The following is a 14,478-nucleotide window of genomic DNA, read 5'->3' as shown; positions in this document are numbered from 1 at the left end:
AAAGCACTTCTCTAATATTTATCAAGCAGTCAGATCCCTCCAACTAAGGCAAATGCCTGCCTTGATTCCAACACACTCCCCAATTCCAGAAATCTACCTTTTGGGTTTGCTTCATGGCTGCTGGATAGGGAGGTGGCCAAAGCAATAAGCCACATACCAGAGACACTGAGGTACCCAATAAGCTGGTGATCTACTCCTACCGTGTTTTCACCCTTGGGACTATGGGACTCCCATGGAGGAAGACCACTTAACAATAAGGTTATTAAACCCCCGTGGATGGGGGCAACATCAACATTCTGCCCAGAGACTTCTGCCCAACAAGGTCTTACGCTTGAGTAGTTTTATAGAAGAGGTATAATGGTGATATCAATAACCCAGCCTTCCTATAAATCATATTAAAGGCTCACAGAAACATTATCAGGAGTTATAATCCTAAATTAAATAAAAGTATACATCCTACGAAAATAGAGAAAGAGAGGATGAGCGCTAGTTAGGTAATATCATGTTCTGTGTGTGTGGGGGTGTAATTGTTTTTTTAAAAATCCACTTCTAGGCAACTAAGAAACTGGTCACTCTTAAGTCCAGTCAAGAAGGTGGGGCGGAGATATTATTGGTGTGGGCTTTAATGCAATGCCTATGTTAAATTACTGGTTAGACTGTGCAATGCATGAGGCTTCGATTGTCCAATGCAAGTTTTTTCATTTAATGAAATCCAAGCTAACTAAACAAAACCCCAACCTCCGAATTTGGCTCACTCTGGCCTTGGCTTGATCGGAGAAAAACATGTCAATATTTTAAAAATGCATAACATAGACTAACATTCTTTAGTTTATATGTCTGCTTAATGGATATGAAGTGCTATCTGGAGTGTGTGCATATGTCCTGGAAGACTATGAGATGAAGTGCATATGCTAGTCTTTCCTGGATTGAATGGAACAAAAGGCAAACATGATAATGAAACGTCTGTGACAAGGACACTGTTGATAAAATGTGTTGCAGCCCCCAGATCTCAGAACAAGTGAAAAGAGGTTACCTAAAAAATGTGCACTCACCCATTCATAATCTTAGGAAGGGTTTAAACTGACTCTGAACCCCTCCCACAGGGACAAAAAAGGCAGCCAAAAGGGAAGGAAAGGGGGACTAGAGAAATAGTTCAAGTCCTGTGATTTTCAAAATCCAAGCAATTCAGAATCCTTTAATATGCACAGAACAGAATCAACAATTTGGTTTGTTTTGGAAAAGCATCATCGTTTGAGCGTTTCTCTTCTGTCATTAAGCTATTGATAAAGCTTAATGGAGTAAGAAAGCATTAAAACAAAAGCCTACTTCTTCTAAAAGCAGTCAACTCTATTGAAATCAAAGGCTTAGTCCCGCGTACCACAAACCTATCCTAAACCACTTCAGAAAGGACCCTAGCACACCCCACCCCGCTATCCTAAGAATCGGTAAATTAGCAAAATGCACAAGAGACCGCATGTCTTGCCATCCGTCTCCTGAAGTGATGTTAAAGCTGGCGAGGCCGGATACCTGGGAGGGTCGATCAATTCCCACTTTCAACTTGAGCTTACAGGAGAAGCATAGGCTATGTAAATTTCTATAGAGTACTGGCTCCTGCAATTTGAGCTTACTGTTTTACATCACTTACAGTGGAGTCGGTTGGGCGCCTCTGAACTGCACATAAACCAATCCCTTCCCAAGGGTACACTTCACAGAGAACAAAATAAGTCATATATCCAGTGTGAGGATCGGCTTTCTTTCATTATTTCTTCATACCCAATACACTTACGATCCGTGTTAAAATAACAAAGACAAAAATAACTACCAGAGATTGTTGCATTACTGGTAACAACCATTGCCCCTTCTTCCCTAGTTTGAATGCCTGGGTTCAAACAACAAATATTTATCAGTCCAAACAGTCTCATCAGCCATTCACATTTGATGGGTGGTTTCCAAATTCATGCATTTACAGATACGTTAACCCGTGCAGGATAGAAGTAGAGACCTGACAACTATTTATTTAATTTGATCGGGCAAGGCAGCTCAGGCAGATTTCTCTTGCCCAAAAATCTACATGAAAGGGCTGAGCTGTCTGGGTTGACGGCTTAGCTGGGCCAAGTTAAATAGATCATGGACAAAACTACTACTTTACAGAGGTGTAAAGACTGAATAAGTCTTTGCCATTCAATAGAAAACAATAGTCATGTATTATTTATAGCTAGATATAATATCAAGATGGCACTAGAGAAGCAATTTTTGGCATATAGTGGTGGAGGGCACGGCGCCAGTCTAAAGCTAATGCTTTTGTTTTCTTCTCCTTTCTGTTTTTATTATCATCATGCCAAAGACTATCCAGTTGGAATCACAATTATTCAGGAAACCAATCTACTGTATATGATATACATACGAAAATAAAACAAGCATCCTGAAGGTACTGGATTACAAGGTTTTGTACAAGTCATAAATTCTTTAAATAAGTAATGCTCTAAATTGTTTTTATTTGCTAGAAGATTGGTTTTGGGTAAGGAGCAACATCTAACACCTTGAGGAAGTACTTAAGAATGGGAGGTAAATCCCACTGATGGCTACAATTTCAAGTGTGATAATCAGTTGTATTTTTTCCACCACAGTAAAGCATACACGTGAAGCACAAAAGAAAAGGTGATATGGATTATATTCCGCCGCTAAGAGCTTTTGACACAGTCTCAGACATCTATGACAAGTAGTTGCGTTGAAACATTCAAAGGAAAGATCTTGGCAGGAAAGGTCACCCACTGTTACTTGAATCTTGGGGGTCACAACACAGTGACTGGACGAAGTTGTTCCAGTTGGTTTTCCAATGCAATCCGTTCTTGATGAACCTCCTGAGTTGTACAAAACAAAGAGAAGAGAGGGGTCATTTCCTGGGTTCATCCCTACTTCATCAGATACTGAAAAGAAACTTACGACTGGACCCACAAGCATTTAGGTGCCATATGACTCAAGGACAAGTGGACTGGGAGGCATCATATTTAAAGCTGGTGACCGGACACAGGAGGCTTCACAATTTGCAGTCTCTCGACTCCTTTCTTAAGATGATGAAATGAAACTGATTGACCAACCCTCCCCACCCCCCACACCTAAATCTCACCCTCAGTTTTAACAGCGGCTGGCACAGAATGATGTTAAACATTTTTAAAAATGATTGGAAGGGAGCAGAAAAGCAAAAGCAGACTCCTAATACTGAGAGGCGAGCCATCAGGACTACATCTCTAGTTGCAATCTCTTGTTTCCACTCCAGCACCATACTGGATTAGGACTGAGGGATGAGAAAGGGCACTGGTCGTCCTTCCACCAAAGTGTCATCCAGGTTCCTGCATAAATTATGGCTGAAGGTGTGACTTCTTGGCTAAAGGTAGAAAACAGGATCCACAATCTGCTATTTGGGAATTCAAACTTTGAGCCCTAAAACAGACCTACTGGCAGGGAGAGATGGGGACACGTAAAGGCACTCTGAAGTAGAATCAGTCAAGGTGGGAAGGAATTCTGTATAAAGGCTCAATTCTGGGCTTCCCTGGTGGCGCAGTGGTTGAGAGTCCACCTGCCGATGCAGGGGACACGGGTTCGTGCCCCGGTCCGGGAAGATCCCACATGCCGCGGAGCGGCTGGGCCCGTGAGCCACGGCCGCTGAGCCTGCATGTCCGGTGCCTGTGCTCCGCAACGGGAGAGGCCACAACAGTGAGAGGCCCGCGTACCGCAAAAAACAAACAAACAAAAAAACAAAACAAAACAAAAAAAAACAATAAAGGCTCAATTCTGAGACGTCCCAGAAGAAACAACATGCTAATAGTAGCGTAGAACTCAACAAACATTTATTCACCCACCCTCCTACCTACCATCCAACAGTCTTTGAGTATCTATCTACTATGGGCCCGATTCTGCTCTGGGTGTGATGATACCACCAAGGAACAAGATAGATCAAACCAATGCCCTCACAGGGCTCATACTCAAATGGCTAGAGAAAGACAAGGAAGTCAAAAGAAAAAAAAAAAAAACGAGATACTTTCAGAAGGAAATAAATAAGATGATGTAATAGAGAGTAATGTGGGGGATCTGGGAGAAAGGTGGAGAGGGTGGTCCGGGAAGGCTTCTCAAAGCGGATGCTACTGAGCAGAGACTTGAATGAAGTGAGAGGTGAGCCACATGAAGATACAGGCGAAGCATATTCAGGGAGATAAAATGGCAACCGCTAAGGCCCCGAAGGACGGAACAAGCTTAGTGTATTTGATGAACCAAAAGGCCTGTGTGACCAGAGCAGAGGAGACAGTTAAGACCTTGGCAGGAGCTAAAGTCAAAGAGTTAGGCAGGCACCTTATGGACAGAATAAGGAGTGTGGATGGATTCAATAAGGATTCAAAGTGTACGGCAACGAGGACTTTGAATCAGGAAAGGCATTCGGCCTAACTTAGAATTCAGAATTTTCACTCTGGCTACTACGTAGACAATGGATTGTAGCAGGACAAGAGTGGAAGCAGGGAGCAGTTGGGAGGTTACTGCATGGAACCAGGTGAGAAATGAAAATGGCTTAGATCAGGTAGCAGCCATAAAGATAGAGAGAAGGAGATGGATTCTGGACATAATTTAAATCTAGAACTAATAGGAGATGTTGATGAAGGTGATATAGGAAAGAAGGAAAGGAATTTGGGATTGAGCAAGTGGGCGGCTGGTAGTGTGGTATTGAGAACAAGAAGATTGGATGAGAAATGGGCATTTCAAGGAGAGGGTTGGGAATGAAGCATTTGAGATGTGTATCAGATATATTACGAGAAAAGTTGAATAAGCAGTTGTAAATACATGTGTAGAGCTTACAAGAAAGAGAAGTAGGGCTTGAGGCATAAATTTATGAGGTTGGATAGCCTTCAAAGCCATAGGATTATGTAACAACACCCAGCAAAATAATATATTGGGTTGGCCAAAAAGTTCGTTCTGTTTTTCCACAGCATCTTTCGGAAAAGCCCGAACTTTTTGGCCAACCCGATAGATGGAGGCTGCAGGTAAAGATAGAACTTAACATATGTACCAAACTCATTCCCTACTGCAACTCTACTAAAACAATTTTTTTAACTGGGGGGGTGTGCATGGTCATAGACACACAAGGACAGGGAAGACAAAAGGGAAGAGGTGGTAACAGTAAAACTGGTAAACTGGAAGGCAAACTGATGAATGCTGAATGAATTAGCAAATCCAGGAAAAATAAATGTGGGGGTTCTCCTAGGTGCTGAATACGTCTCTTCCAGTTACGCATCATGGAGCTGGAGAAAATAACCACAGGGTGGATCCGGGGATAAACTGAACCCACTGTGACAAGGACCTGAGCTACAACTCCACTGATCACCTGACCTCCATAAGCTCCTACTCTTAACTGGTGGATCATAGTGATGTTTTGGGTCTCCTGGAATAAGTATCAGTTCAGAGCCTGTGTCCAGTAATCCCCCCTAAATCTGATGAGTCCCTTTTCCCCAGTGCACAGTCACACACTTTGGGAAGGGCTGGGAGAAAGATTAACAATATAAACTTTTGGCTGCAGAGTACGGTCCTTCCTAAAGGTGACTCAGAGGCCTCTTTATGCAAGGGTTCTGTATCTGTAAACTGACTTAGTCTGGGAATTGACTGAGAAGCCATGACTACAGCTCTGCTTGATGATTCTTCAGACTTCTGTCCACTAGACCTAGAACTTTTTCACTTCTACAGATCAAGTAAAGAAAAGTGAACTGCAAGCTAAGCATGGGGATAAAACAAGAACCAATCCGATTTCACATAGAAGAATCCCTGAAAGACTCAAATTGGCAGCACCAGATACCTATGAAAGTGGGAGTGAAAGAGGGGAGGATGACTGGCTTAAATAAGTTTTGCTTGAAAGTCTGCTTCAGAAGTAATTAGATCCCCGAATCCTTCCTGCCACTATGGTAGAACACTGAAGGTTTATTTCTTTGAAAGGTAAAACAGATGGCCTCTGGATTAGCAATAGAGAGATACAATTAAGGACTAGAAATTGGACTAGAAATAGGGGGGTTAAATGAATGCCTTGAATGCTGAGAACCAGAGCCCTCTCCTCCACTGAACCAGGTCTTCCCTCCATGCAGGAGACCACAAGAGTCTCCTCCCTGAGGACTCCAACCAGACCAAGAGGAAACAGCAAATGACACTGCCTTTGGGGGTTCCCCAACTCTATAGCTAAGCCAAACTGGGGGAGAATGAAGCTCAAAGTTGACAAGCCCCACAACAGGCTATGAACTTGCAATATGCATTCTCATCCTCCTCCTAAATATAAGCAGAGAAGGACCATCAGCTATTGAAGGAAAGTATCTAATTAGAAGTGTATACAACAACAAAAAAAGCAAGTATTGAGGAAGAAGAAAAACTACCATTAAGAGAAGATATTACAACACTGAAACAAGAATAGGATGCCATTGAAAAGAATCAGAGAACAACAACAAAAATGAACTCTTGGTTATTAAACACAGGAGATGTACAGTTTAAAAAATAAGTATGTCTCCACATATAGACAAAAGAAAGAAGAGAAAAGAAAGAAACTAGAAAAGAAAAATTAGAAAACCAAACTAAGAAGTCCAGTGTCTGAAAACTTTCAGGAAGGGAGAACAGAGAAAATGGGGGAAGGAAGGTCAATAAAATTGAAGAAAACTCCCAGAACTGAGGAATATGGGCTTCCCAATTAAAAGGTCCTACCAAATATATAGACCAATGGATAATAGTGACCTACACCAAAGCAAAGGTAGGGGCAGGGGGAGGCAAAAGCAAACTGCAAAACAGAAACGAGGTCACATACAAAGATCCATAAAACAGAATGAAGTGTGACATTTTACAAACTTTTTTTATTATCATATGGTAAAATTGACTTCTTTTCTTTTATTGTACAGTTCTACAAATGTTAACACATATAGATTTGTGAAACCACCACCACAAAGAGGGTTCAATACAGTTCCAACAACCAAAAAGCTCCCTGGAACTACTCACTGATATACAAACCTTCACCTCATGCATAACCCTTGACAACCAGTGGTCTGTTTTCCAGCACTATAGTTTTGCCTTTTCAAAAATGTCAAATAAAAGGAATCATGCAGTACACAACCCTTTGACACTGGCTTGTCTCACGTAGCATAACACCTTTCAGTTTCATTCAAATTGCTACGTGTATCATTCCTTTTGCCTGATGAGTACTATTTCATCATACTCCATTTATCCATTCATCCTTTGAAGGACATTTGAGTTTTTTTCACGTTTCCACTATCATATAAAACTGCTATGAACATTTGTGTACAGGTTTTTGAGTGAACATAAATTTTTCATTTCACTAAGGTAGATACCCAGGAGTGGAACTGCTGGGTCACAAGGTTAAATGTATATATAACTTCATAAGAAAATGCCCAACAGTTACTCAGAGTGGGGTATCATTTGGCATTCTCACCACCAATTCACGAGGGTTCCAGTTGCCAGCACTTGACGCTGTCACGATTTTCTGTTTTAGCAATTCTATCACTGTGTATACTGGTCTGTGATCATGGTTTCAATTTGCATTTGCCTAATGGCTAACAATGCTGAATATCTTCTCACATGTTTACTTGCCATCCTTATATCCTCTTTGGTGAAGTGTCTGTTCACGTCCTTTGCCCATTTTTAAATTGAGTTGGTTGAGCTTTGAGAGTTCTTATTACTGAGTTCTTTATATAATCTGGACACTAGTCCTTTGTCAAATACGTGGGCTGCAAATATTTTCTCCTAGTCTGTAGCCTGTCTCTTAATTCTCTTGACAGTGTTTTTGGCAGAGTAAAAGTTTTAATTTTGATAAAGCCCAATTTATTGATTTTTTTTTGTTATAGATTGTGCTTTTGGCATCATTTCTAACCCCAGGTCACAATAACTTTTTCCTACGTTTTCTTCTACAGGTTTTATACCTTTATGCTCTACATTTGCATCTATGATCCATTTCAAGTTAATCTTTGTATCAGGAGTGAGGTCTTCGAACAAGGTTCATTTTTTTACAGATGGAAGACCAACTGCTACAAAACAATTTCTTGAAAAGACCATCCTTTCCTCAATGAATTGATTTTGTACCTTTGTCAAAGATCGAATGCCTATATTCATGTGGTCTACTTCAGGACTCCCAATCCCTCTCCACTGACCTATCATCAATCCCACACTGTCTTGATTACTGAAGCTTGATACTAAAAGTGATTCCTCTACCTTTGTTCTTCTTTTGCAAATTTGTTTTAGCTATTCTAGTTCCTTGGCCCTTATATATAAATTACAGGATAGGCTGGTCTATATCTACAAAATATCCTGTTGGGATTTTGATTGGTTGCAATGAATCTCTAGATCACTTTGGAGGAAAAAAATATCACTACTATGTTGAGTCTTTCAATCCACAAACAGCATATGTCTCTCCCTTTATTTAGGTCTTCTTGGATTTCTTTTAGCACCATTTTGCAGTTTTCAGTATACAGATCCTGTGTTTTACGATGAATTTATACTTAAGTATTTCATTTGGGGGAGGGGGCGAGCTATTATGAATGGTATTGTTTTTCAAATCTCTGTGATCAGTTGTTCATTGCTTGTATATAGGAATATAATTGCTTTCTGTATGACCTTATATTCTGTGACCTTCATAAACTCAATTAGAAAATGAAATTTTAAGAAACAGTTCAATTTGCAATACTGTCGCCAAAAACAAGGGACCAAATTTAACAAAAGACACATAATACTTACACACTCAGAACCACTGAGAGGAGTGTTTTCTAAAATCTAAACAATTAGAGAGAGAATCTTGAAAAATTTATACTACCTGATTTCAAGACTTACAGAAATCAAGACCGTGTAGTACCAATATAAAGATCAACAAATAGGGGACAGACTGAAGCTGGAATGGGCCCAGTGTGAGGCATCAGGTGAATAAATTTTCTTTTAAGGCCGAAAAGCGAGTTAACCTTACGCAAGATAACCATGAATTACAGCAGCCACAGCAAGAACTTCTAACCCAGATAAGCTTTTCCATTTACAAGGTGCCCTAGAAAAAAAAGGGTTCTCGGCCAAGCACTCACTAAAAAAAGAAGAGGGCAAACTAATTTTCCACCTCTTCATGAGCTTCTGGTGGCCAGGATAAGACCAGGTGGGACATCCCACTCGCTCCAGAGCCTACAGAATCCTGGGGAAAACTGGCAGAAGAAAGCAAAGGCTGTGTGGCTGACAGGGGCTTGGTGCTCCGGCCAGGTGTCAGGACTGTGCCTCTGAGGTGGGAGAGACGAGTTCAGGACATTGGTCCACCAGAGACCTCCTGGCTCCATGTAGTATCAAACAGCAAAAGCTCTCCCAGAGATCTCCAACTCAACGCTAAGACCCAGATCCACTCAACGACCAGCAAGCTATGGTGTTGGACACCCTATGCCAAACAACTAGCAAGACAGGAACACAACCCCACCCATTAGCAGAGAGGCTGCCTAAATTCATAGTAAGGTCATAGACGCCCCAAAACACACCAATGATGCGGTCCTGCCCACCAGAAAGACAAGATGCAGCCTCATCCACCAGAACACAGGCACTAGTCGTCTCCACCAGGAAGCCTACACACCCCACTGAACCAACCTTAGCCACACGGGGCAGATACCAAAAACACCAGGAATTACAAACCTACAGCCTGCGAAAAGGAGAGCCCAAATACAGTAAGTTAATCAAAATGGGAAGACAGAAAAACACACAGCAGATGAAGGAGCAAGGTAAAAACCCACCAGAGCAAACGAATGAAGAGGAAATAGGCAGTGTACCTGAAAAAGAGCTCAGAGTAATGATAGTAAAGATGATCCAAAATCTTGGAAATAGAATGGAGAAAATACAAGAAACGTTTAACAAGGACCTAGAAGAACTTAAGAGCAAACAAACAATGATGAACAACACAATAAATGAAATTAAAAATTCTCTAGAAGGAATCAATAGCAGAATAACTGAGGCAGAAGGACAGATAAATGACCTGGAAGATAAAAGAGTGGAAATAACTACTGCAGAGTAGGACAAAGAAAAAATAATGAAAAGAATTGAGGACAGTCTCAGAGACCTCTGGGACAGCATGAAACTCACCAACATTCGAATTACAGGGGTCCTAGAAGAAGAAGAGAAAAAGAAAGGGACTGAGAAAATATTTGAAGATATTATAATTGAAATCTTCCCTAAGATGGGAAAGGAAATAGTCAATCAAGTCCAGGAAGCACAGAGAGTTCCGTACAGGATAAACCCAAGGAGAAACACGCCAAGACACATATTAATCAAACTCAAAAATTAAATACACAGAAAGAATATTAAAAGCAGCAAGGGAAAAACAACAAATAACATACAAGGGAATCCCCATGAGGTTAACGGCTGATCTTTCAGCAGAAACTCTGCAAGCCAGAAGCGACTGGCAGGACATATTTAAAGTGATGAAAGGGAAAAACCTACAACCAAGATTACTCTACCCAGCAAGGTTCTCATTCAGATCCCACGGAGAAATTAAAACCTTTACAGAAAAGCAAAAGCTAAGAGAATTCAGCACCACCAAACCAGCTTTACAACAAATGCTAAAGGAACTTCTCTAGGCAGGAAACACAAGAGAAGGAAAAGACCTACAATAACTAACCAAAAACAATTAAGAAAATGGCAATAGGAACATACATACCAATAATTACCTTAAATGTAAATGGATTAAATGCTCCAACCAAAAGACACAGACTGGCTGAATGGATACAAAAACAAGACCTGTATATATGCTGTCTACAAGAGACCCACTTCAGACCTAGGGACACATACAGACTGAAAGTGAGGGGATGGAAAAAGATATTCCATGAAAATAGAAATCAAAAGAAAAGAAAACTGTAGTAGCAATACTCATATCAGAAAAAAACAGACTTTAAAGACTATTACAAGAGACAAAGAAGGACATTACATAATGACCAAGGGATCAATCCAAGAAGAAGATATAACAATTGCAAATACTTATGTACCCAACATAGGAGCACCTCAATCTATAAGGCAAATGCTAACAGCCATAAAAGGGGAAATCAACAGTAACACAATCATAGTAGGGGACTTCAACACCCCACTTTCACCAATGGACAGATCATCCAAAATGAAAATAAACACAGCAACACAAGCTTTAAATGATACATTAAACAAGATGAACTTAATTGATATTTATAGGACATTCCATCCAAAAACAACAGAATACACTTTCTTCTCAAGTGCTCATGGAACATTCTCCAGGATAGATCATATCTTGGGTCACAAATCAAGCCCTGATAAATTTAAGAAAACTGATATCCTATCAAGTATCTTTTCTGACCACAACTCTATGAGACTAGATATCAATTACAGGAAAAAATCTGTAAAAAAATACAAACACATGGAGGCTAAACAATACACTGCTAAATAACCAAGAGATCACTGAAGAAAGCAAAGAGGAAATCAAAAAATACCTAGAGACCAATGACGATGAAAACACGATGATCCAAAACCTATGGGATGCAGCAAAAGCAGTTCTAAGAGGGACGTTTATAGCAATAAAATCCTACCTCAAGAAACAACAAACATCTCAAATAAACAATCTAACTTTACACCTAAAAGAACTAGAAAAAGAAGAGCAAACAAAACCCAAAGTTAGTAGAAGGAAAGAAATCATAAAGATCAGAGCAGAAATAAATGAATCAGAAACAAAGAAAACAATAGCAAAGCTCAAAAAAAGTAAAAGCTGGTTCTTTGAGAAGATAAACAAAATTGATAAACCATTAGCCACACTCATCAAGAAAAAGAGGGAGAGGACTCAAATCAATAAAATTAGAAATGAAAAAGGAGAAGTTACAACAGACACCACAGAAATACAAAGCATCCTACGAGACTACTGCAAGGAACTCTATGCCAATAAAATGGACAACCTGGAAAAAATGGACAAATTCTTAGAAAAGTACAACCTTCGGAGACTAAACCAGGAAGAAATAGAAAATATAAACAGAGCAATCACAAGCACTGAAGTTGAAACTGTGATTAAAAATCTTCCAGCAAACAAAAGCCCAGGACCAGATGGCTTCACAGGCGAATTCTATCAAACATCAAGAGAAGTGCTAACACCTATCCTTCTCAAACTCTTCCAAAGTATAGCAGAGGGAGGAACACTCTCAAACTCACTCTATGAGGCCACCATCACCCTGATACCAAAACAAGACAAAGATGTCACAGTGAAAGAAAACTATAGGCCAATATCACTGAGGAACATAGATGCAAAAATCCTCAACAAAATACAAGCAAACAGAATTCAACAGCACATTAAAAGGATCATACACCATGATCAAGTGGGGTTTATCCCAGGAATGCAAGGATTCTTCAATATACACAAATCAATCAATGTGATACACCATATTAACAAACTGAAGGATCAAAACCATATGATAATCTGAAGAGATGCCAGAAAAACTTCTGACAAAATTCAACACCCATTTATGATAAGAACCCTCCAGAAAGAAGGCATAGAGGGAACTTTCCTCAACATAATAAAGGCCATATGTGACAAACCCACAGCCAACATCGTCCTCAATGGTGAAAAACTGAAACCATTTCCTCTAAGATCAGGAACAAGACAAGGTTGCCCACTGTCACCACTATTATTCAACGTAGTTTTGGAAGTTTTAGCTACAGCAATCAGAGAAGAAAAAGAAATAAAAGGAATCCAAATCGGAAAAGAAGAAGTAAAACTGTCACTATTTGCAGATGGCATGACACTTATACATAAAGTATCCTAAAGATGCTACTAGAAAACTACTAGAGCTAATCAATGAATCTGTTAAAGTCACAGGATACAAAATTAATACACAGAAATTCTCTTGCATTCCTATACACTAATGGTGAAAAATCTGAAAGAGAAATTAAGGAAACACTCCCATTTACCAGTGCAAAAAAAAGAATAAAATACCTAGGAATAAACCTACCTAAGGAGACAAAAGACCTGTATGCAGAAAACTATAAGACACTGATGAAAAGACATTAAAGACGATACAAACAGATGGAGAGATATACCATGTTCTCGGATTGGAAGAATCAACATTGTGAAAATGAGTATACTACCCAAATCAATCTACAGATTCAATGCAGTCCCTATCAAACTACCACTGGCATTTTTCACAGAACTAAAACAAAAAATTTCACAATTTGTATGGAAACACAAAAGACCCCGAATAGCCAAAGCAGTCTTGAGAAAGAAAAACGGAGCTGGAGGAATCAGGCTCCCGGACTTCAGACTATAGTACAAAGCTACAGCAATCAAGACAGTATGGTACTGGCACAAAAACAGAAATATAGATCAATGGAACAGGATAGAAAGCCCAGAGGTAAACCCACGCACATATGGTCACCTTATCTTTGATAAAGGAGGCAAGAATATACAATGGAGAAAAGACAGCCTCTTCAATAAGTGGTGCTGGGAAAACTGAACAGCTACATGTAGAAGAATGAAATTAGAACACTTCCTAACACCATACACAAAAAGAAACTCAAAATGGATTAAAGACCTAAATGTAAGGCCAGACACTATAAAACTCTTTGAGGAAAACATAGGCAGAACACTCTATGACATAAATCACAGCAAGGTCCTTTTTGACCCACCTCCTAGAGAAATGGAAAGAAAAACAAAAATAAACAAATGGGACCTAATGAAACTTAAAAGCTTTTATACAGCAAAAGAAACTATAAACAAGACGAAAAGACAACCCTCAGAATGGGAGAAAATATTTGCAAATGAAGCAACTGACAAAGGATTAATCTCCAAAATTTACAAGCAGCTCATGCAGCTCAACATCAAAAAAGCAAACAACCCAATCCAAAAATGGGCAGAAGACCTAAATAGACATTCCTCCAAAGAAGATATACAGATTGCCAACAAACACATGAAAGGATGCTCAACATCACTAATCATTAGAGAAAAGCAAATCAAAACTACAATGAGGGGCTTCCCTGGTGGCACAGTGGTTGAGGGTCCGCCTGCCGATGCAGGGGACGCGGGTTGGTGCCCCGGTCTGGGAAGATCCCACATGCCGCGGAGCAGCTGGGCCCGTGAGCCATGGCCGCTGAGCCTGCGCGTCCGGAGCCTGTGCTCCGCAACGGGAGAGGCCACAGCAGTGAGAGGCCCGCGTACCGCAAAACCAACCCACCAAACAAACAAACAAAAAAAAACTACAATGAGGTATCACCTCACACCAGTTAGAATGGCCATCATCAAAAAATCTACAAACAATAAATGCTGGAGAGGGTGTGGAGAAAAGGGAACCCTCTCGCACTGTTGGTGGCAATGTAAATTGATACAACCACTATGGAGAACAGTATGGAGGTTCCTTATAAAACTAAAAATAGAACTACCATACGACCCAGCAATTCCACTACTGGGCATATACCCTGAGAAAACCATAATTCAGAAAG

The 14,478-nt window shown here is 40.2% G+C and overlaps 1 protein-coding gene across 2 annotated transcripts in view; it reads right to left on the bottom strand.

Moving 5' to 3' along the window:
* Nucleotides 1-1,376: 1,376 nt before the first annotated feature.
* Nucleotides 1,377-14,478, bottom strand: part of REPS2 (RALBP1 associated Eps domain containing 2) — a 233,805-nt gene continuing 220,703 nt past the window's right edge. For both annotated transcript variants that reach the window (XM_029239934.1, XM_029239935.1), the window contains exon 18: nt 1,377-2,861. In XM_029239934.1, coding sequence (XP_029095767.1) covers nt 2,793-2,861 — 69 coding nt within the window. In that variant the 3' untranslated portion in view covers nt 1,377-2,792. The remainder of the gene's footprint in view (nt 2,862-14,478) is intronic.

Source organism: Monodon monoceros, unplaced genomic scaffold (assembly GCF_005190385.1).
Source record: "Monodon monoceros isolate NGI ecotype Baffin Bay Population unplaced genomic scaffold, NGI_Narwhal_1 Super_Scaffold_22, whole genome shotgun sequence".
Lineage (NCBI taxonomy): Eukaryota > Metazoa > Chordata > Mammalia > Artiodactyla > Monodontidae > Monodon > Monodon monoceros.
This window is presented reverse-complemented; position numbering and strand designations above follow the sequence as displayed.